General features: G+C 46.1%; 2 protein-coding genes across 3 annotated transcripts; one reads left to right on the forward strand and one right to left on the reverse strand.

The window, feature by feature from the left end:
- Positions 1-6,630: 6,630 nt before the first annotated feature.
- LOC124668076 lies at positions 6,631-9,825 on the forward strand. Of its 2 annotated transcripts, none has more exons than XM_047205277.1 (7): positions 6,631-6,864; positions 8,407-8,478; positions 8,589-8,656; positions 8,734-8,884; positions 8,973-9,053; positions 9,192-9,281; positions 9,478-9,825. In XM_047205277.1, exons 1-7 carry the CDS (start codon positions 6,631-6,633, stop codon positions 9,595-9,597), a joined length of 816 nt encoding a protein of 271 aa, XP_047061233.1. In that variant the 3' UTR covers positions 9,598-9,825. The 2 variants fall into 2 exon arrangements, with proteins under 2 accessions (XP_047061233.1, XP_047061234.1); XM_047205278.1 differs by having other exon boundaries at positions 9,487-9,825.
- Positions 9,826-11,101: 1,276 nt separating this feature from the next.
- LOC124666751 (EEF1A lysine methyltransferase 2-like) lies at positions 11,102-14,300 on the reverse strand. The gene is made up of 7 exons (XM_047204081.1): positions 13,975-14,300; positions 13,709-13,825; positions 13,029-13,163; positions 12,196-12,292; positions 11,935-12,038; positions 11,772-11,823; positions 11,102-11,491 (listed from the first exon to the last, which is right to left on the reverse strand). Exons 1-7 carry the CDS (start codon positions 14,298-14,300, stop codon positions 11,300-11,302), a joined length of 1,023 nt encoding a protein of 340 aa, XP_047060037.1. The 3' UTR covers positions 11,102-11,299.
- Between the last annotated feature and the right edge of the window lie 6,649 nt (positions 14,301-20,949).

The following is a 20,949-nucleotide window of genomic DNA, read 5'->3' on the forward strand; positions in this document are numbered from 1 at the left end:
GAATGTCAAATCCACAGGTCATAATCTGCCACAGCTTCAAGCACCACACTGCAATATCCATGACGCCCTTTGTATATACCTTGCCAAGCAAACGGGCAGTTCTTCCATGCCCAGTGCATGCAATCGATGCTTCCAAGCATTCCAGGGAATCCTCTGGCAGCATTTTGTGCCATGATCCTTGCAGTCTCTTCCTCAGTTGGTCCTCTCAAATAATATTTGCCAAACTTTCCCACCACAGTTCGGCAAAACTTGTACATGCACTCAATGGCAGTAGACTCACTCATGCGAAGGTAGTCGTCCTGTGTATCGGCAGGTGCTCCGTATGCAAGCATCCTCATGGCGGCGGTGCACTTCTGAATGGACGAGAACCCGACAACGCCTACGGCGTCGAGCTTGAGCTTGAAGTAGGGGTCGAACTCTCGAACGCCGTGGAGGATATTCATGAACAGCCCCTTGCTCATCCTGTACTGGCGCCGAAAATTGTCGGCATGTGTTGCATCATCTGCGAAGTAGTCGTTGTGCAGCATGGCATGCCCCTCCATCCTCTGTCGGGGCTTCGACTTCCTTCTTCCCGGCCTTGATCCTCCGCAGCGCGGCCTCTTCCTCTTCTCCGCCTCAGCGTCAACCATGTCCTGGAGGAACGCGATGATCAGCAAATGCTCCCGCAGGTCGTCGTCGAAGGCTTGCTCATCCTCCAGCAGCAGGGCAAGCATCTCATCGTCGTTGTCCATGGCTAAGCAAAATCAATGGTTAAAATTGCGCCGAGGCAGACGACGCAACAAACAGCGGCCAATCGCGCCTACCTGGTAAGTCTTCGAGCACCTTCTGTGCGCGGAGGTGGGGCGGATTTGACGGTTCTGGGACGCGCTGGCGAAGCGGCGGCGGCGGCACGACCGGCGGGAGCCCCAGCCGCGACAACGGTGCCGACTCTCAGCAGAGATCAGACGCCCAAACGGCCGGGAAATCCAGCGGCGGCGGTGGGGTGGGAGGAAGGAGCGACGAGAAAAGAGGCGCGGGAAGGAAGGAGCGACGAGAAAAGAGGCGCGAACCAACGGTTTATGCAAATAGTCGCCGACATGTGGGAGCCCGCCTCGCTTTTCGGTGTGTCTGGCGTCCCCGGAGCGTCCCCTGTGGGACGGGGACGGGCTCGGGGCGCCGGACACCGTATCGGGTCGCGCCGGACAAAAATGGGCTTTGGGGGACGCGGCTGGAACGGTTTTTTTGTCCGGCGCGCCCCAAATTCCTTTGGGGGACGCGGCTGGAGATGCTCTTAGATTTTACTTCAGCTTCAAGTGAAACCATCTTTGCCATTTTTCACCGCACAGCTATGTGCCCAAAAGCACTCGCAAAAGTATTTTCATGGCCACCATTCCTAAGTTTGACAAGCTTACGTTGCAAGATTGCATTTTCTTTTACCAAGTGCTCATATGTGTTGCTCTTTCTCAGTCAGTTTACAACTCACAAGTGGTGGTCGTTGCATCATTGGACTGGGAATTTTCACTGGATATAGCATGTGGTAAAAAAAACAGTCAACGAATCCATAATTCAAGGGCATATTGATATCAGACGTTGGCTGTTTCTGTAACACGGTTCTCAAACTCTGCTTTTGTGAAACAGGTCAAAACGCATATGAAATTCAGTGGACTTCCAGTATGAAGATGATTTTCGACCTGCAGCGTCATGGAGTAGCATCAGGGGTTGGCACCAAATTTGACGAGGTGCGTAGGCTCGTGCATAGATGAATAATAATCGTGATGCGTACACTGATCCGATTCGTGCGTCAAATGATTAACCCTTGCTGATTATGTATATGGATGTATTTGGCGCTAGCTTGTACAGACCGTATGTTCCCCATTACCTAGAGATCGGACGTGGATACGGTACTTGATTCCACGTTCCACACTGCACCCTTCACCACTGTCATCATCATTTCTACATTAATTTTGTACATCCTTGTAGTAAAATATTGTCTTATGGAACAAAACAATAAGTAATTTATGTCTCCTCTCCCATGGCATCGCCCAAATACCCAAGTACGAAGGATAACATGGATAAAAAAGTAAAGCGGAAAGTCTCTAACATTTTCACATAAATATGGAAACATAAACGGAATTTGGCGTAACGGAAACAGAATTTCTTTGACATACAGAAAGGAAAATTCCATTTTCTCCTAATATGGAATTTCCGTTTCAGTGTTTGATGTGCATGACCCAATCAAGCAGGCCTAGTATGTGACCTCCAAAGTGGCCCATCTCGAAATAGATGACCATGTAATCCCTTCGTTAGTGCGAGGAAACTTCCACGTTTCGGCCTTTCTTTTTTCCCAATATACTGAGTAGTTATGCTAGGGTTAGGGATCAAGTTGGTATGTTTCTTCCGTTGCTTGAGTTTCTCTTCATGATTCTCGATGTCTCATCAAACAAGCACTTTTCGTTTCATGTCTCCACTGTATTTGGTCCACATCAGCTTCTGACAATATCAGTTTCTGTATTTATTTCCAAGATTTATCTATTAGTTTCCGCTTCAGCAAAAAAAAATGAAAACAAATGTGATACCACTCAATTCCGTCCATTTCCGCTCCATTTTCATCCTTACATTGAGGCCCGGGCTTTGAGCCGGCCGACGAACAACAAAGATAGAGTGGTTGCGGTTCGGCACTTGAGGCAGGCTATTTTCGAGGTTCGCAAAACTGAGATCTGTGTCAGGGCTTTGTCGGGCTTGGGCTTTTTCCCCTGTTTCAGCAATGACGGTGACTAGCACTAAGTGAAGGCTTCAGCAGAGGGCCTCTAGGGACAACCTTGTTGTAATTCTGAACATTAGAGTGAGATTACAACCAAGACCATGTGCCTCAAAGTTACTGTTGAAGCTACATCTAAACTCATCATCATTGTGCCACCATAATTCATGCAAGCAACAACCAAAATAGAAAATTTCAAGCATTGAAGCACCTGCAAGGATCAAACCTTGTTGAATCTCCGCAGAAATAAACCAAAATGTACAAAGAATACTGACAATCACGCCAAGCATACTGATAAAGGCATGCACCACTCTGATCTACGCAGTTAGACAACTGCACTAGTATCACCAGGTTGATGGACATGCTTGCAAAGGCTTGAAAGAAGTGATAGTTCAGGAAGACTATGTTACCACCGACAATGCCCATGGAGCCACGCCGGCGGGTATAACAAAGAACCAAAATGTCGTGTACCAAGAAGGTTGGGGTAGAAACTCCGAAGACCGACAATGCACAAATCCTCTCAATATTACTTTTGACGAGCTTTAGTTGGACTTAAATTAGTGGCTTTGAACGAATTACACTAGGATACCAAATAAAACCTAATATCCAAAGTAAATAAGGCCTACAAAATAGGTGTTACAAATTCACCTATCATTGTTTAAAACACACTTGTTTCCATCCAAATGAAGTACATATGTAGGGGAGACATTCCTTGTTTCCATAAAATTCAGAGAACAGCAACCAAAAAAATAAAATCAATGGACTGTATGGGTGTGTTCGTTGTGACTAAGATGCAAAGGCAGTTCGCCCTACTACTTCCTACAGGTGCGTTTGTTATGAATAAGACCATAGGCCAAGATATAGGTCAACAAGAATAGATCACGCACACCTAACCAACTATGTGTAGCATGCAGTGAGAGTGCGAGTTAGACAGGTCACTTAATTAGTCTCTGGGCTTCACCAAACCCAACTCTAACCAAAGTACCAAGCTGACTTGTGCAACAAACAGTTTAGAACATTAAAACGAGCCCTCCTTTTGGGTCATCTCCATTGACCAAATCAGTACAGAAATGATTACTATTTTTGAGTTGGTACAGAAATAATTATGTTTTTGTCACATTTCAGGCCAAACCCCGGATACAGGGAGGGAGTTGGTGATGGAACTGACAAGTCGGGCACCTTTTTCTTTCTTTGTTTTCACGGTGTTTTAGCCAGGATGTAGGTAGCTATACTGTTACAGGCCAGGCATGGATGGATTAGTGAATTGTCACTTCAGACGTGTCGAGGCTGGTCGTCGATTAGCTCTGCTCATGTGCAAGTTGTCGAGTTGGTATACGTTGGTGAGAAACACTCGCCGAGGTAGAGAAAGGCAGTTGATCTTTTGCAACTCTTCGGAGTGCAAAATGGTGTCTGCTAGCTTCTAACTGAAATGAACGACAACCAACCCCAGCTACAGCACAACTACAAGTGTTAATGGCACGACATCGCTTGATCTCACCATGTGAGGTCTTAATTAACATAGACTATGAGTAGACCAAAGATCAAAGTGAGTTGGGTATTTAAAATTGAACAAATGTTTTATTAGCAAATGGCTTTACTGTTTTCCCCCAGCTCGCAGCGCCCCGCCGGTGCAAATCCCGGAAAATATATCAATGGTGTCACTGCTCCAAGTGTAACGGTCTCATTATACATTTATCAGCATACATCTTTTGTTAGTCCTAAAAAGTATTAGTAGAAATCCATTATATCATGGTGTCGCTGCTCTAAGTTTATTGGCACCATTGCACATTATGTGTCCGGTTATTTTGTTAGTTTTTAAAAATATTGGCAACACAATCAATTGGTGTCATTTGCCTCCTGTGCAAACTTCCTCCCCGGCGCCCCTTGTAGCCGTGTCGAGCAGGGCGCACCATTCGGCAAGAATATGCACCAAGTAATACCAATTTTTAGGCGTTATATTTGATTTTGTCAGATTTTGATAAAAAAAACTCGCTTGCAGAGGGTTGGTGATAGAGAGAATGAGTCACACTTACTTTTGCCAATTGCCCAAAATTGTAGATACATGATTAAGGTTTCATCGCATTTCGTATCAAAACATCATCCGACAAAGCGTTGGTGATGGAGTTGACAAGTCGGACACCTTTTTCTTGGTTTGCCCAAAATAGGAATTATGTGGACGGATGGAATTGTCACTTGACACGTGTTGGGGGCCGCTGGTCACCAGATTAACTTATTTGCCCACTTCCATATTTGGAAAGAAAAGTAACTGCACTCATGTTCTATTTTGTCAAAGTGATATACGTTGATGAGTCGCGAGAAATAAGAAAATGATCGAATGAATTTAAATGACCATTTTGCGAATTCTGAGATGTACATGACCCTGCAATCTGTTAAATTTTCCTCAGCAATCGACTAACATGTGAAATTTTTACTTACTTTTTCCTCAACAATCAGAGTACACATAAGGCAGTCTTAGTACCGAAACCAAGTTAATTAAAAGCGTAAGAATTTGCTGGGGAAAGAGTGGGCGTCGTGGCCGTGGTAGTGGCGGGAAACGTGTGCAAGCCGTTAGTTAAACCTACTGGCTACAGTCCTAGGTAGGCTGAGGGGCAACATCGTGAATGCACCGCCATTTTGCTCGTGCAGTTAGTGGTGGGCCACCAACAAGGGAATCCGCCATTCCGCCTCAACCTTCGCATCCTTCGAGTGCAGAGAATCTCCTAAGCTAGTACGTAGCATAATGACATAATCAGCGAGCTAAGCAAGTCATAGTATCTCAGGCCTAAAATCCAAGGGCACTCAGTGTTGTTTTTGCTGCCCGAACAAGCTACTGAATTCCGGTCAGCGAGTGTCGGTAAAAAAACAAGAAGTATGTAGTCAAATAACAAAACTTCTAGTGTAGTATTCTAAAAACAGTTTATTTATTGCTAACCATTCCAATTCATGAATCTGAACCATTACAACAAAATTCCAAAAAGTGGAATTGAACGGAAAGAAAAAAGGTGGCTCCTAAAAGAACGGAGAAGAAGCTTTTGGAAAGCGAGAAAGAATCAGTGAAGTTGTTGTGTGGCGACAGTATCACCGATACGTATTCCCCTCCCCATCTCCTCTGCTTGCCTCTCTTCTAATTTAAATCCCAGGGAAGCAAAGAGGACGACGCGGTGAGAGTGTTCTTCCGTTGCATTTCCCCTTGGCTGGCTGCCTGGCTATCTTGGCCTCCGTTCTTTTCTTACATCTCCCTCCACTCCATCTCTTGCTTCCCTTAACCCCTGCCCTCTCTCCCTCCACTCATCTTCTTCTTCTTGCCTTAACCACGCCCCAAATCCACCCTTCAAAGCTTTCTTCCTCCGGTTCTCCTGCCGTCCGCAAGGTAAACATTTCGTCCTCCTTTTATCTGTTCATCGTTAAGCCAATCAGAGCACTGAAATCCGAAACCGCTCTTCGGTTAAGCTCCTCTGAATCTCTGCTTCCTAGGAAAAACTCTCTCTTCTCTTCTCTAGGTGAGTTTCTTTTCTTTTCAGCTTTCTCGTGCTTCGTGTTCTCTTTTCTGCGGCAAAAAACTTTGTTTCCGATCAATGTCGTGCTACTGTATATGGGACAATTCCCTCCCTCGCTTTCCCCGTCGAAAGGTTCAGAGGTTTTGTCCGGTTCTTGGCACGCTTGATGATGCTGCTGGCCTGCTGCACCAGCTGTTTCAGATTAACAAACAAAAAAATGGTTCCATTGGCTTCACCTCCCGCCAGTTCCTTGCGGTTATCAATTGCCCGACGGTTGGCAAAATAAGCAGCAGTTGCAACGCTCGCATTGCGCATACGCCCCTAATTTCACACCTCACTGCAAGTCTGCAACTGTTTCTGCCATGGATGATCAACCTCGTGCTTGCAGGAGGATCGATGGGTGACCACCTCGCGCTGCTCGTGGACCGGCTGCTCACGGAGGCGACGCTGGAGGCGGCGATCGGGGGCAGGATGAAGCCGGCGGAGACGGCGGCGGTCGGCTACTGCTGCGCCGCCGCTGCAGCTGGAGACGGCGGTCCCCCGAGCAAGATGGTGGAGTGCAGGATCTGCCAGGAAGAGGACTGGGACAGCGGCATGGAAGCGCCCTGCGGCTGCCGCGGCAGCCTCAAGGTAAACATTTTTCAAGCCATGGTCTTGTTCCGAAATATCAACTTGTGAATTTTGTGGCAGGATTTCGCGGTGATTTCCTAGTAAAACAGTTGAATCTAACTCAGAAAATGGGCCTGCATTCCAGATTCTGTTGTACTACAAACAAGCTGTAGCACTTTTCTGAAATCTGAACTTGTAAACTTTGTATTCCCTCTATCCCAAATTAATTGACTTAGTTTGGGACAGAGGGAGTAGCATTTTCCAGTGATTTCATAGGGAAACTGTCGAATTTTGAGTAGAAACCGAAGGTATGACCTGCATTCCAGATTCGACTATACAAAATGCTTGCAGAATTGTGTTCGAGGAAAAAAGTTGCAAAATTGTTCTGCAATAGGAATTTGAAATATTATTATTTTAGTACGAGACGGACTAGCTAATTAGTCCTTTTTTATTTTTATTTTGTGGGTTCTAATTTATGTTTACAAGTCTGTACTAGTGAGTGTGGTTTGACTTGCCATGAGGAGCTGTTGATGGTTTATGGTTGGGGTCAGATGTAGTAGGTTATACTAATTAAGTATCTGAAAAGGTTAGTGACAGATTTGAGGATGAAAATCAACTGTGTTTGCCTCGATATAGCTTGGGAGGCATTACCTAACATTGGCCTTCCTTTTTGGATTGTGACATATATGTATAGTCTTACTAAAATGAAAACTTTTTTTCCATAAAAGATAAAAGGTGAACTGAAAGTAGGTGTTTGCTTTCCCCAGAGTTATAAGGAATGGAGACCGAAGAGAAACCATTTTATGCCATCACACAAAGCATGAGACAACTACGTACATTATGTTCCATGCAGGGTCAAATGTAGTTGAAACTGGAAAGAAACATTCTTGCCTTTGTCCTTTTTGATATGATTGGATTAAAATTACATGGTATTTCAGTCCATTATACTGGTGAACTACGTCAGATTATATTCTTATTTTTTTTGTACGACATGGACTAGTTAATTGGCGCTTCTGTGTTTCTCGTTTGTGTGGTATTTTTTATTTCCAGTTATATATTAGTGAGTGCGGTTTGACTTTGCATGAGGAATTATTGATATTTATGGTTGTGGTTAGCTGTAGGTTGTATTGATCAAGTGTATGAAATGCTCAGTGACATATCTGGGGGCGAAATTGACCGTGGTAGCTTGAAAGGCAGTACCTAACACTGGCCTTCCATTTCGGATTGTGACATATATAGCTTGAAAAATAAAAGGAAAACCACTTCACTAGATGCTAAAAATGGAAGTAGGTCTTTCTCTTTCTTCAAAGTTAGAAGCAATGGAGAGGACCATTTTAGACCATCACACAATGCGTGAGACAACTACCTACATTATGTGCTACGCGGTGTCAGATGTGGTTGAAACTTCGAAGAAACTTTGTGGCGTTTTGTCTCTTTTGATTATACTTGTCACATCAAATGACCCATTATCATGGTATGATTGGACAAATAAGACAAGGTATTTTGGTCGCTGATACCGGTGAATTACATCAGGTCAAATTCTTACCTTCTTCATTCTTGCAGTACGCTCACCGAAAATGCATCCAACGATGGTGCAATGAGAAGGGCGATACCATCTGCGAAATATGCTTGCAGGTAAAAATAAAGTGTCTACTCAGCCAATGTATTGATAAAAAATCATTAAAACGGATAAAATATGTATAACTTTAGTCATGGAGGTGTTTATGCTCTGTCTGTTTCTGCAGCAATTCAGGCCAGGTTACAATTCCCCGCAGCAGTTGTTTCACTATGGAAGTATACCAATGAACTTCAGGTACTTATTTCGCATGCCTTCTTGATGCAAACTATGATGTATGTTGTAAAACGTCTCCTGTGTTGATCTCTTCTCAGGGGGAACTGGGAGATTGCTCGGCACGATCTCAATGATTCTCAGGTCATAACAATGGTGCCCTCTGAGCGCGATTTCATGGATGACTACGAGGACTACTTGCCCGTGAGGACGAGGAGCAGCGCCTTTTGTTGCCGTACAATCGCTATAATTGTAAGTTCCTCTAGATAGGTTGTGTTTGAATTGAATTCGTGAATGATTTTCTAACAGCCAGCTTGTCGTTGTGATTGAACAAGTGCAGTTCATGGCCCTCCTGGTTCTTCGACACACTCTTCCTCTCGTGGTCGGCGGGAATGGGGAGTATTCATTCGCCCTATTCTCGGTAAGAGTTATGATCAACATTTCTGTTGATTAGATTGAGGATCATCAGCATTTTCTGTAGTGAAATATAGTCTTGTTTTTGCATTCATTCAATCCTCTGATCTTGCATTTCTGCATTTTATGGGAAACAAAAATAAAGCTTCTTGTGCTGAGGACTGCGGGGATTCTATTTCCAATTTTGGTCATGGTGAGAGCACTCGCAACCTACCACCGTCGTCGTCGCCAACAGGTAATTCCAGCACTAATTGAATTTGACATTGTTGGGGGGCTTGGAACCTGCTCACGTGCGGTCATCGTGATAGTACAGTTAGCAGCAGAAAACTGATACCAGTATCACTTGCATTGAACAGAGTTCCCCATTTATAGTAGATCCTACACTATTTTCTGATGCATAACTCTCGGGTCTAGATCACATAATACTGTAGGAAAACCAGGAAACCTATATGACGCCGGCGGACACTGACGCTGAGGAGGAAGAAGAGGATGCTATCGACACTGATTCAGAACGGCCTTACTCGCAACCACGGCTGATCCCAGTCTACTAACACCATCAAATTCAAGGATGACGCCCTGCTGCGATCGACAGAAGAGAAGATCCCAAGAAACGAAATGAAACAGGGGAAAAGACTAGACAATGTATCCTGACTTAGTAGGATAGTCTGAACCACTCGCTTCTGTGTGCACAAAGAAGAATGGAGTGGCTCTGTACATATCACAAGACTAACCCATATGCTGTAACTTGTGAGCTTCTCTACCTCTCCCATGTACTGAAGAGGTCACCAAAAATTACTTGCAAATGGAAGGAAGTATAAACAGGTACAGGAATCCATGATAACACATTCTCTTTCTAGCTCTTGGTTGATCTTCAGGCCTTTAATTGTCTCATAAGAGCATCTCTAGCATAGCCCGTAAACACGTGAACTGAAAACTGCAAGTTCAGTTCACCGAACTCGTGTTTACGGGTCGGAAAAACCTTGTCACAGAGTAGAATCCGTAAAACAGGAACTGAAAAACTGAATTTAAAATGTCACGGGTAAATTAGGCGATGATCATATATATAGATGGATTTGATGCTCCGGTTGAGCATCAAAACTTACATAATTCGAGAAATTAAACCTAAATTACTTATACACCGGCGAGCGCTACTAAGTTTAAGCAAAATGCGGCCTAAATAATGGCCTATGCGTGCGGCGGTGCCGGTGGTGGCGGAGCGTCTCGGCGGCAGACGGTGTCGACGCTGTCGTGGAGGAGCTTCACTCCTCGTCGGCGTCAAGCTCGACTATCTCGAGCTTGACGCGGTGGACACGCTCCTCCCGGCGGGCCGCCTCGTACTCTCGCACCTGGCGGACGGCGTCCGCCTCCTCCCGGCGGAAGTGAGCGCGGGCCTCCGCCTCGGAGATGGCCTTCGTCTGCGCGAGCACGGCCTCCTCCTCGTCGGAGCCGTGGACGTAGTCGCCCGCCGAGAAGGTGGGCGACCGTGCGGGGACGAGGTCGTCGTCGTCGCTGCTGTCGGCGATGAGGAGCCGCGGTGCGCGACTTGAGCCGCCGGACGAGGACCCCTCGCCAGCGTTGGTGTACCTCGCCGGCTTCCCGGGGGGCGTGAAGCCCCCAGTTCGTCCACCGGCGGGCGCTGCGTTTGCACGCGCCCTCCGACCTGTTCCATTTCCGCCGTTCCGCGTCGGTGCGGAACACGAGGGGACGCGGCGGCGAGTCCCCGTTGCCCAATCCGGCGCCGCGGCCTGCTGAGCCACCACGGGAGGCCATCGCGCCGGAAAGGAGGGTGGAACGGTGGCTGCGGGCTGCTCGATTGTTCGCAGGAAAACGGGGTAGGCGGCGGCGAAGGGAGTGGAAGAAGCGGAGGGGAGTAGAGTTTGGAAACCGAACTCCCCTCCGCGGCCCCTTTTGCCCCTTTTAATACGGGGCGACCGCGCAGTTTATCGGGGTCCCAAACTCGCTATACGGGCCAGGCCGCGAGTTCAGGCTCCGTTCTAGCCCAGTTTTGGCCCGAACCCGTATAACCGCTAACTGGGCTCTGCTAGAGATGACATCTGGTTGTGAAATTTACTTGATAAGCTTTCAAAGATTACATCAACAAGATATCCAGCTATAACAAGGCAACATAGTAGTGAATAACGTGTCCGACAAACGTATTCGACAAGGTAAATTAACACCCGTAGAAGAACAGCTGCCCTGGGGTACATTGTTACTCACAGGTCTGATAAGTTAGGGAAAGGATACACATATATTTCATGTATGCAGGAAAGCAACGGTGGCGATGCTATCCGCGTTTGGATAAGCTCGAACATGGTCGAGGTACTTGAACACCACAGCATCACTGGCCAACGCTCCTTCAGGGACCGTAGCGCCCAGCTTTCTCTGGTTGAAGTTCTCCACCTCCTGCACTAACTCATCCTTTGTTCTGCTGCACGATGTGATGACCTGCACATATGCAAAGTAAAATCAGAAGATAACACATTGACTTTTGCTTAGCCATCTTTCTCAATTTCTCAGACAGGCATGTGTTCATCAATAAAGAATCAAGATGGTTGCTGTATCAGGTGAGAGCATATAGATAAAGGGGTTATTGCAGTTAAATAAGGCATCAAATTTAAACGTGGACAAAAATTTCAGGTTGCCAATATATTGGGGCTATAATTTGCTGTAAATGTACTGCAAACAAATGCAATATTTTTTGTTCGATTTAGATGGAAGTACTAACCAGTACACCACCAGGAGAAACCAAGCTAGCCACTGACTGCCAATACATCATTCTGAAATGCAGCAACAGAGACAAATTAATACATTATAGCAATCAAGTGATCCCATCCTTTCCTCCAAACAAATTCTAGCAATTCAGTCGTAAGGATTAAGGTACATTTTACCTCTTTACAGGTCCATCCGGATGGAGCCCAATTGCATCCAGAGTTCCTTCATCCATCACAAGTTCAAACCTTCTCTCCAACTTTGACTCCAGAACATCATCAACCTGCAAATATTAAATGCTTCATAAAATCTGAAATGGATCTTTCTTCATCTTTCCATTTTGAGGCACTATGTTCAACATCAGCACGAGAAGGCAAGTAAATGTGGAAAGAATTACAATCATGTAATGTGGACGTCTAGTGCTCCACCGACCAACTCACCAAGAAATTAATGTGCTCAAATCCATCACGAATTGCAAGATTTCGAGCAAGCTCAATAGCGGCTTCACTGTAGTCAATGCCAGTTAGATCAGAAAACCTGTATAATTACTCAAGAAGTCAGTACTGACAAGAGGTATTACCAGTACGTTGACTAAATGATAAGACTGAATGTATAAAGATTTTTTTCCTATATACAAAATAACCCGTAACGTCATAGAGATACCTTTCGAAGTGAACATGAGACTCCAGTATGATCTTTCTCAAAGCATAAAAGCATTGTCATATGACTATATCAGAGTACACCCTATACTGCTTCCAAGAGGTACTTCTTAAGGATATTACATGAATTGGCAATCATATGACGATCCATACATTAACATGTCATACACTGCCAAGATAAATCAATAGGGACCAAATATCAACAACTGCTTCTATTTGTGGCTACCACATATGCACCCATATCTCAGTATCCCATACGGCCATAGTCCTAAATTCACAGAAAGAACTAAAATTTTACTGCGATCATACAGTCCATAAAATGCCCTTGGATGTCACACAAACATATGAATCCTGGGGCCACCAGTCTATGGGGCATCCAGAACCATTTTTGGAATCTTCCTAGAATCATATGCTCTACTAATGTATGTATACAAATCCAGGACCAAAAAGAAACAGACAGTTTATCTCGCAGCTGCTAGTGAACATTTTGAACAGTAACTCATTGCTAAACGTATTGAAACTGGAAACAATCCATTCATGTTAAGATGAGAATATGAGATTTGAGAAATGGAAAATGATAGGTTTGATCCGAGTGTCCCATTTCCACAGCATACCCTTGTTTTGCGAGTTGCTGCAAGAGTCGCCCGCTTCCGGACCCTATGTCAAGCACGCTGCAGCCGGGCAAATCTTTGCTGGAACACAAGTTTTTGGTCCAGTCTACAAGGACATCCATGACCTCGGTGCCAAACCTGCAAAAGATGCCACCCAAACTGTGATTGCCAATTGAAAGCATAGAGAACAACAGGAATTCTACCGAGCCCCTTCCAAAACGAGATTATAGCTGCAAGCAAGAACTTGTCTGTCCAGAATAAAGATCAGACAGAGGAATAGGACCAACACTGTGGGTTGTGATTTTTGTGTTGGCCAGCAGCTTATATCAGACAAAACCTCCAGTAGAAAACAATACTACCCATATTTGCTGACACCAGAGTTTGGTACCCCAATACTCAAATGTTTTCCCACGAGAAAGGCAATTCCAACTGGCATAGTTCATGTTTTACATTTCTTATTAAGAGGCGGCCAAGTAGCTTTATTATGCTCCTTGTTGCTCATATATAAATCCCAACAAGGCTACAACCTATATAAATACTCATGATGATTCCGTTAATTAAGATCGGTTGCTCCAAATTTTAGTAGTACATGCAACAAGCTGAGAGAGCAAGCAACAGCGATGAAAACATGCCTTCTCCCTCCCTATGTGCAAAAGCAGAAGTGGTAAGTTGAAGCATTTTACCAGTCATCCGCGTGGCTGCGTTCATGGTAATTAGCTAGGTCTTCCGCGTACGCGCCGTCGTGGTAATTCTGCAGGCCCAGCATCGGCGGCACGACATCCGGCACGTCCTTGTCGAAGCTGTTCGCCATCATCGCCAATTTCGACGCCGGAATGCAATTTCGACAGACAGATCAGCGGAGGACCAAATCACGCGTTTTCCCCAAAACAGGAGAGAGCAGATCACGGCGGCAGGAAAGGCAGGAAGGGGCGCGCGGGGATGGGCTGACCTGAAGTCGGAGGAGTGGTGTGCGCTGAGGGAGGAGGAGGAGCAGGCGGAGGGCGCGGCGGCGGCGGCGGAGCCCGAGGAGGGGCAGGAGGAGGCGAGGAGGACCTCGGCGGTGTCGGCGTAGCGCTGCTCGTCGTCGAGGGTGCTCCCGTAGTCGCTCTTGATGGACCACGAGTCGGCGGCCACCGAGCGGTCGTCGTCGGACGCCATCTCGCCGGGCGGGCCCCCGGCTGGGCCCGCGGGGCCGGCGGGTCCCCAGACCCCGGTCCCGAGCATCCGCGTCGGGAACATCTCCGGGTCCTCCGGCGGCCACCGTATCCCCGCCATGCCGCCCGCGCGCTCGCTCGCCGGAACCCTAGCTCGGCGGTGCGGTGCGGTGCGGAGGAGGATGCGATTGGAGAGAGGGAGCTGTGCGCGTCGGTGTGGGGGCTGGGCCGAATGGTCGTTGGTGTGGAGGTTGGAGATGCCCACTGACATGCGGGCCGTCGTTTGGTGGGACCGCATGGCAGTGACGTGTGGGTAGGATGGGAATGTGGAGGTGGGCCTTTTGCGGGTGGCGTGCGGTGCGGGAGTTGAATGGGAGGCCGTTGGTCGCTGGGGACCGGGACCGGGTTTGTCCACGAGGGAGAGGGACTCGGCTGGACCGGGTTTGGCACCAGGGAAGTCAAACTTTTTAAATCGTTTGACCATGAATCTATCTTTATCTTTACGATGGAGAATTAATCAATGACGCTCACCCACGCGCAGGCGAACTGGCGATTTCCAGGCGACCTCGCGCCGCCGCCGTTTCCCTCCCCGCCCCGACCTCCCGCCGACGCTGGTACTCGCCGGTGCGTCCGGCGGAGGAGCATGTCCATCCCAAAGTGGACGGCGGGTTTCCCATCGTTTGCCGAGGAGGTGAGGATGGGAGAGGAGAGGGTGCGGAAGGAGAAGGAAGCGGTGATGGCGGAGGAGAGAAAGCAAGCGCTGCTGCGGCGGAAGTTGCTGATCCTCCAGATCAGCCTTGCGTCCGAGCGGGCGATCGTGCAGATGGCGAAGGGATGGCGGCCGCAGATCTCAGGGCAGGGGCTCGAGGAGCAGGTGGCTGCGGCGTTGGCGATGATCAAGTTGAAGGATCCCGAAGACCCGAAGCGGCTAATGGCGGAGCAAGGGCTGGAGGATCTGGAAAATTGGACGCCGTGAAGATCTCGTTTCGGGGCTCGCCGCTGAGGCCTTCTCCGTTGCTGCTTAGCGGTGAGGGATTGCGGACCGTGGGCCCTGCTGGTCCTCGAAGCTCTGCGGATGTTCGGTGGCGGATGGAGAGGATTCGACGGGGAAATCCGTCCCCGACGAGGAGCTTCTCGCCGGAGAGGATGGGGGAAGCTTGGAGAAGTCCCCAGAGGCGGGCCCCACTACGCAGCCGCTCCTTGTTGGCAGCCATGGGTGGCCGTCGGTTAGATCCTCCTGATCGAAATCGGGTCGTTGGTGGCCTATCAGGGCCGGCGGGTTTCAGGAATACGTCTTCAATGTTGGATATAACGGTGGTTGCGCCGGCAGTCTCGGACAACAAACGCCTGGTCGGATCTAGGGCTCCGCCTGGGTCTCAGACGCTTGTCTGGATCAGGAGGGAGTTGGTCCAGGCGAAATCCTTTACTCCTGCTGATTGCTACCCTGCCAGAGCTGGTTTTCTACCAAAGCCAATAGTGATTAAGTTCTCAGATCTGTGGGGAGCTGAAGAAGGGAAGAAATCGTTCGTGGAGGTCGTCAAGATGGCGGGAGGGGGTCGAGGTGCGGGCAGATTTGGTGGTGCTGGGGGTAGCCGTGGCCCTGGTGGTGGCCGTGCTCCTCCAGCGGCAGCTGCGACAACTTCGGCGGCAACCTCTCTTGGCGTCGCTCCTGATCCAGTTATTGTCAAGAACGAGTTTCCCCAACCCATGATGCAGCAGATGGGGTCTGGTCAAGGTATGTTCCCGATGATACAACCCAATATGTGGAACATGCTGATGAGTCAATGGTCGCAGTTCTTCGGCAACCAGCAGATTCCCCCCTGGTTTCAACCCCATGATGATGCTGCCTCAGGGGATCACTCCCAGCCTTCCTCAACCTAATAGCCAGGGTAGCAGTGCTAGCCTGATTCCTTCACAGCAACAGCAGGTCTCTGGTGGTGGTAAGAACAAGAAGAAAAATCAAAAAGGGACTGCCTCTGATGGATCAAAGAATAGTGGTGATAGGGCTGGGGTTAATATGCAGTTAACAGTGGCTAGTGGGCCTAGACCTATCCTGGACCCCAAATTCAAGAATGTGACCTGTTACAATTGTGGAGAGCTTGGTCATTATGTAGGCCTCTGCACCAGGATTAAAAGATGTTTCATTTGCAGCAAAACTGGGCATCACATGGATAATTGCCTTATGTGGTACTCCCTTCTACCTACTGCCCAATACTGGGGGAGTGCAAACCCTGGGCTGGGGTTCTTTCATGTGGAGGTGGAAGGGCCAGAAGCAGTTCAATGGTTGAACATGGATAATGTAGGTGTGGTGGTGGTCAAAGATGGAGAAATTTCTGCTGAAGAGCTTGAGAAGTGTTTCAATGACATGTGGAAAGTGAATTGGTTCTGGCAGATCAGACAGATTGGTCCTAAGAGGTTCTTATTGAGGTTTCCTCCTAGCAAGAGAGTCAAGGAGTTAGTGGAGTACCCCTCCATTAATCTCAAGAAGGATGGAGTGGTGATTTACTTTGTAAACTGGGAGGGTGAAGCAGAACCTTTTGAGGAGTTCCAGGAGGTTTGGGTCAAGATACTGGGCATCCCTGCTAAGTGGCTGACTTGGAAGACAATTTGCTAAGTCTCTACTACCCTATGTGTGCTTGTCAACATTGACTGGCAAGGCATCTTCAGGAGTTTCTACAAGGAAGTCAGAGTTAAGGTGGCTGTAAGGGACAAATCCAAGATACCATCTAACAAGCTCTTTGAAATGGAGCAATGTTTCTTCCTGATTGATTTTCTTGTGGAGAATGAAGGAGAAGTTATTGATGTAGATGAGGATGATGATGAAGACCCTGGTCAAGGTAATGAAGGGGGCAACCTTGATGATGACACTGAAATTGGGGATGACTTCAAGACTTTGGACAAGAGCAAATCTGGTGGGAACAATAGCAAGATGGAGACAGATCCTTCCATCCTTCCTAGTGGAAGAAGTGTTTATAGATCTGCTGCTAAACAAAGCCTGGAGACATGTGTCCAAGACAAGGTGTTTGGCAAGGAGCCATGTATCCCTGCTAATAATGCTCTAGTGTTAAGGAATGCTGAGGAGAACATTGGAAAGAATCTTCTTCAACATTTTGATGCTGAGAGTGATGATGAAGCTGAGGGTGTTAAACAGAGGGATGTTGAATTGCTGTCCAACAATCCTGATCCTACCATGCCTTCCATGGTATGGAAGGAGAAGAAGCAGTGGGGGCTTGTGCAAGCTACAAGGATGAGCTCTAGCATTCCAAGGGATGGCAAGACTGTTATTGAGAAAGCCCAAGATCTTAAGAAGGCAAAAAATCTGGAGATCCCTATAGGTAATAAGATTCATGGTTTCTCCAATTCTTTTGCTGCCCTTGATAATCCAACTTTACTTGATAAAGCAAAAAATGTTGGCATTAGCCTGGGACATAAAAATCTGAATGTTGATTATGTTATTGATAAAATTAAAGAGGTTGAGACAAAAAGACTTGATGATTTTCATAAATCTAACCGTGCTAGTTTTCTTTCTATTGACATTAGTCTATCTATGGAAGAATTGAGAGTAGGTTTAGAGGATAGGGATGAGGTTTTGTCTGATCAGGAGGATCACATTAGTGATGTACCTGATGATGATGAACCTTGGACACTAGTCCATAGTAGGAAAAGGGGGAGAAGGAAACTGATTTTTAAAAATGGTAGTAGCTCTAATTTGGAACCCTAGAGGCCTAAATAGGCCTGATAAGCTCACCAGAGTGCATGACCTCATTAGAGAGACATGCCCTGATATTATTTGTTTCTCTGAATCCAAAAAAGAGGATTTCTCTAGTTTACAGTTGCAACAACTAGATCCAGGAGGGAGGTTCTCTTGGAACTGGTTGCGAGCTGTGAAAACTGCTGGAGGTATCCTTGTTGGTATTAGCATTGAGGTGTTTGACATAGTTAAATGGGATATTCTCTCTTACTGTGTATCTGTGCAAATTAAGGTAAAAAAGATAATGTTATTTGGAGAGTCATTGTTGTATATGGCTCTGCTTATGAAGAACATAAATTAGATTTTATCAATGAACTGCATAATGTCTTGGCTTGTTGGAATGGTCCTACCTTGATTGGTGGTGATTTCAATCTCATTAGAGAAAAAAGTGAAAAGAATACTGGTAACATCAACCAACATTGGGCTAATCTGTTTAATGATTGGATTAATAAATTCAATCTGATGGAGCTTAAAAACCCTAGTAGACAATTCTCTTTGGCTAATAACCAAGATAATTTGGTTATGGCCTTATTAGATAGAGTCTTTGTGTCTACTTGTTGGGATGCTCTTTTTCCTGCTAGTAGTTTAGCTTCAAAACCCAGAGTGGGTAGTGATCATACCCCCCCCCCCTTATTGCAGATACTGGGGCCTTGAAAATTCCTCATGTTAAGCAATTTAGATTTGAAAAATGGTGGCTTAAGATTGAGGGCTTTGAACAGGTGGTTGCCAAGTTCTGGCAAGCCCCCTGTCATCTCCAAAACTCCCTTGATAGGTGGCAATTTAAAATAAGGAATACTAGGAAAGGTTTAAAAGGTTGGTCAGCCAACATTGAATCTGCCCAAAGGAAACTTAAGCAAGGTTTGGTTGCTGAATATGACCTGCTTGATATTATCTCTAAGACACAGAGCTTATCACCTGCTTCTAAAGCTAGAATGAAGAATATCTCAGTTGAACTTACTAAAATTTGGAGTAATGAGGAAATAAAAGCTAGACAAAGGTCTAGAGAAAGATACATTTTAGAAGGGGACCGTAACACTGCTTACTTCCATTCTGTAGCAAATCAGAGGAGGAGGAAGAAGCAAATCTATCAGTTGCAAGGTGATGGAGGGATGGTTGAAGACAACAAAGGTATGTTAGATATTGCTGTTAAGTATTATAAGGACCTTTTTTGCAAAGAACCTTGCCTTGATATTGATTTGATGAATGATTTTTGGGACCCTGAGGATATGGTGTCCCAAGAACATAATGAGATGCTTGATGCTGCCTTTTCTGAAAAAGAGGTAAAGGATGCAATCTTTGGCTCTTATGCTGAGGGTGCTCCTGGACCTGATGGGTTTTCTTTTCTTTTTTATCAACATTTTTGGGAACTCATTAGAGCTGATTTCATGGCTATGGTGAAGGATTGGAATGAGGGGAAACTTGATCTTTTTAGATTGAATTTTTCTCTCTTGACTTTGATTCCAAAGGAAACTGATGCTGTAACTATACAGAAATTCAGACCCATTGCCTTAACCAATTGCAGTTTTAAGATTTTCTCTAAGTGTGCCACTAATAGGCTGGGTGTGGTTAGTGAAGAACTTATCTCTCCTAATTAAACAACTTTTATTAAGGGGAGATATATACTTGAAAGTGTGGTCTCTGCTCATGAAGTTATACATGATGCAGTCCATAAGGGGCAATCTGGTTTTATTTTTAAACTTGACTATGAGAAAGCCTATGATAGGGTGGATAGAGATTTCCTTTTGAGAGTGATGAGGATGAGGGGTTTTAGCCCTAGATGGATGTCTATCATTGAGGGGCTCTTGCACAATGGATCTGTTGGTGTTAGGATTAATGACTGCAATAGTCAGTTTTTCCTCACCAGTAGAGGTGTAAGGCAGGGGGATCCTATATCCCCCATTCTTTTCAATTTTATGGCTGATGTTTTCACCAAAGTCTTGTTTAAAGCTGCTGGTGGAGGACAGATAGCTGGACTCATGCAAGAGCTAGGAGGGGGAGGGATCATTAGTATGCAGTATGCTGATGATACTCTACTCTTCCTAGAAAACAGTTTACATTCTGCCATAAACTTAAAATGGATCCTGGCTTGTTTTGAACATATGTCTGGTATGAGGATTAATTTCCATAAATGTGATCTAGTCCCCGTTAATGTGGTTGAGAGTGATGCACAGCTTATTGCACAATCCTTGAGTTGTAAGCTGGGGGAATTCCCTTTACAATATCTAGGAGTTCCTCTACATCACAGCAAGCTAAAAAAAGAGGATATACAACCTGTTGTTGATAAGATCCTCAAGAGAGCTACTGGTTGGAGAGGGAAGCTTCTTAACCATGCTGCTAAATTAGAGCTGGTTAGAAGTGTCCTGGCCAATATTCCCATTTACTTACTTAGTGTGATCAAATTCCCTAAATGGGCTATTACACTTATTAATTCTCAGATGGCTCACTGCCTCTGGGACAATTATGAGGGGCATCATAAGTACCACCTAGCTAATTGGGGTTTGGTCATTAGGAAAAAAGAATATGGAGGCTTGGGCATTCCTGATCTATCAGAAATGAACATGTGCCTCTTAGCCTCTTGGATTAAGAGATATCACTTAAATGAGAACAAGTTATGGAAACAGATAGTGGACAACAAGTATAATGTGGGCAGTCCTAACTTCTTCTCTTGCTCATCTACTGGTGCCTCTCCCTTTTGGAAAGGGGTTTTGTGGGCTGCCAAAGCTGCTAAGATGGGTTATCAGTGGAAAGTAGGGGATGGTAGGAACATTAAGTTCTGGGAAGATCATTGGTTTGGTTCCTGCTCCCTGGCTATTCAATATTGGGAAGTTTACTTCCTAGTGAATGAGCAAAATAAGACCATTGCTGATCTTTGGGATGGTTCTTCTCTGAAAATGACATTTAGGAGATGTTTTGACCATAGATTGATGATGCAATGGCCGGAAATTCAGCAAATTGCTCAAACTATCAACTTGAGTAACATTAAGGATAGTTTGATTTGGAAGTGGGAAGCTAGTGGGTT

The sequence above is a fragment of the Lolium rigidum genome, chromosome 6 (assembly GCF_022539505.1).
Source record: "Lolium rigidum isolate FL_2022 chromosome 6, APGP_CSIRO_Lrig_0.1, whole genome shotgun sequence".
Lineage (NCBI taxonomy): Eukaryota > Viridiplantae > Streptophyta > Magnoliopsida > Poales > Poaceae > Lolium > Lolium rigidum.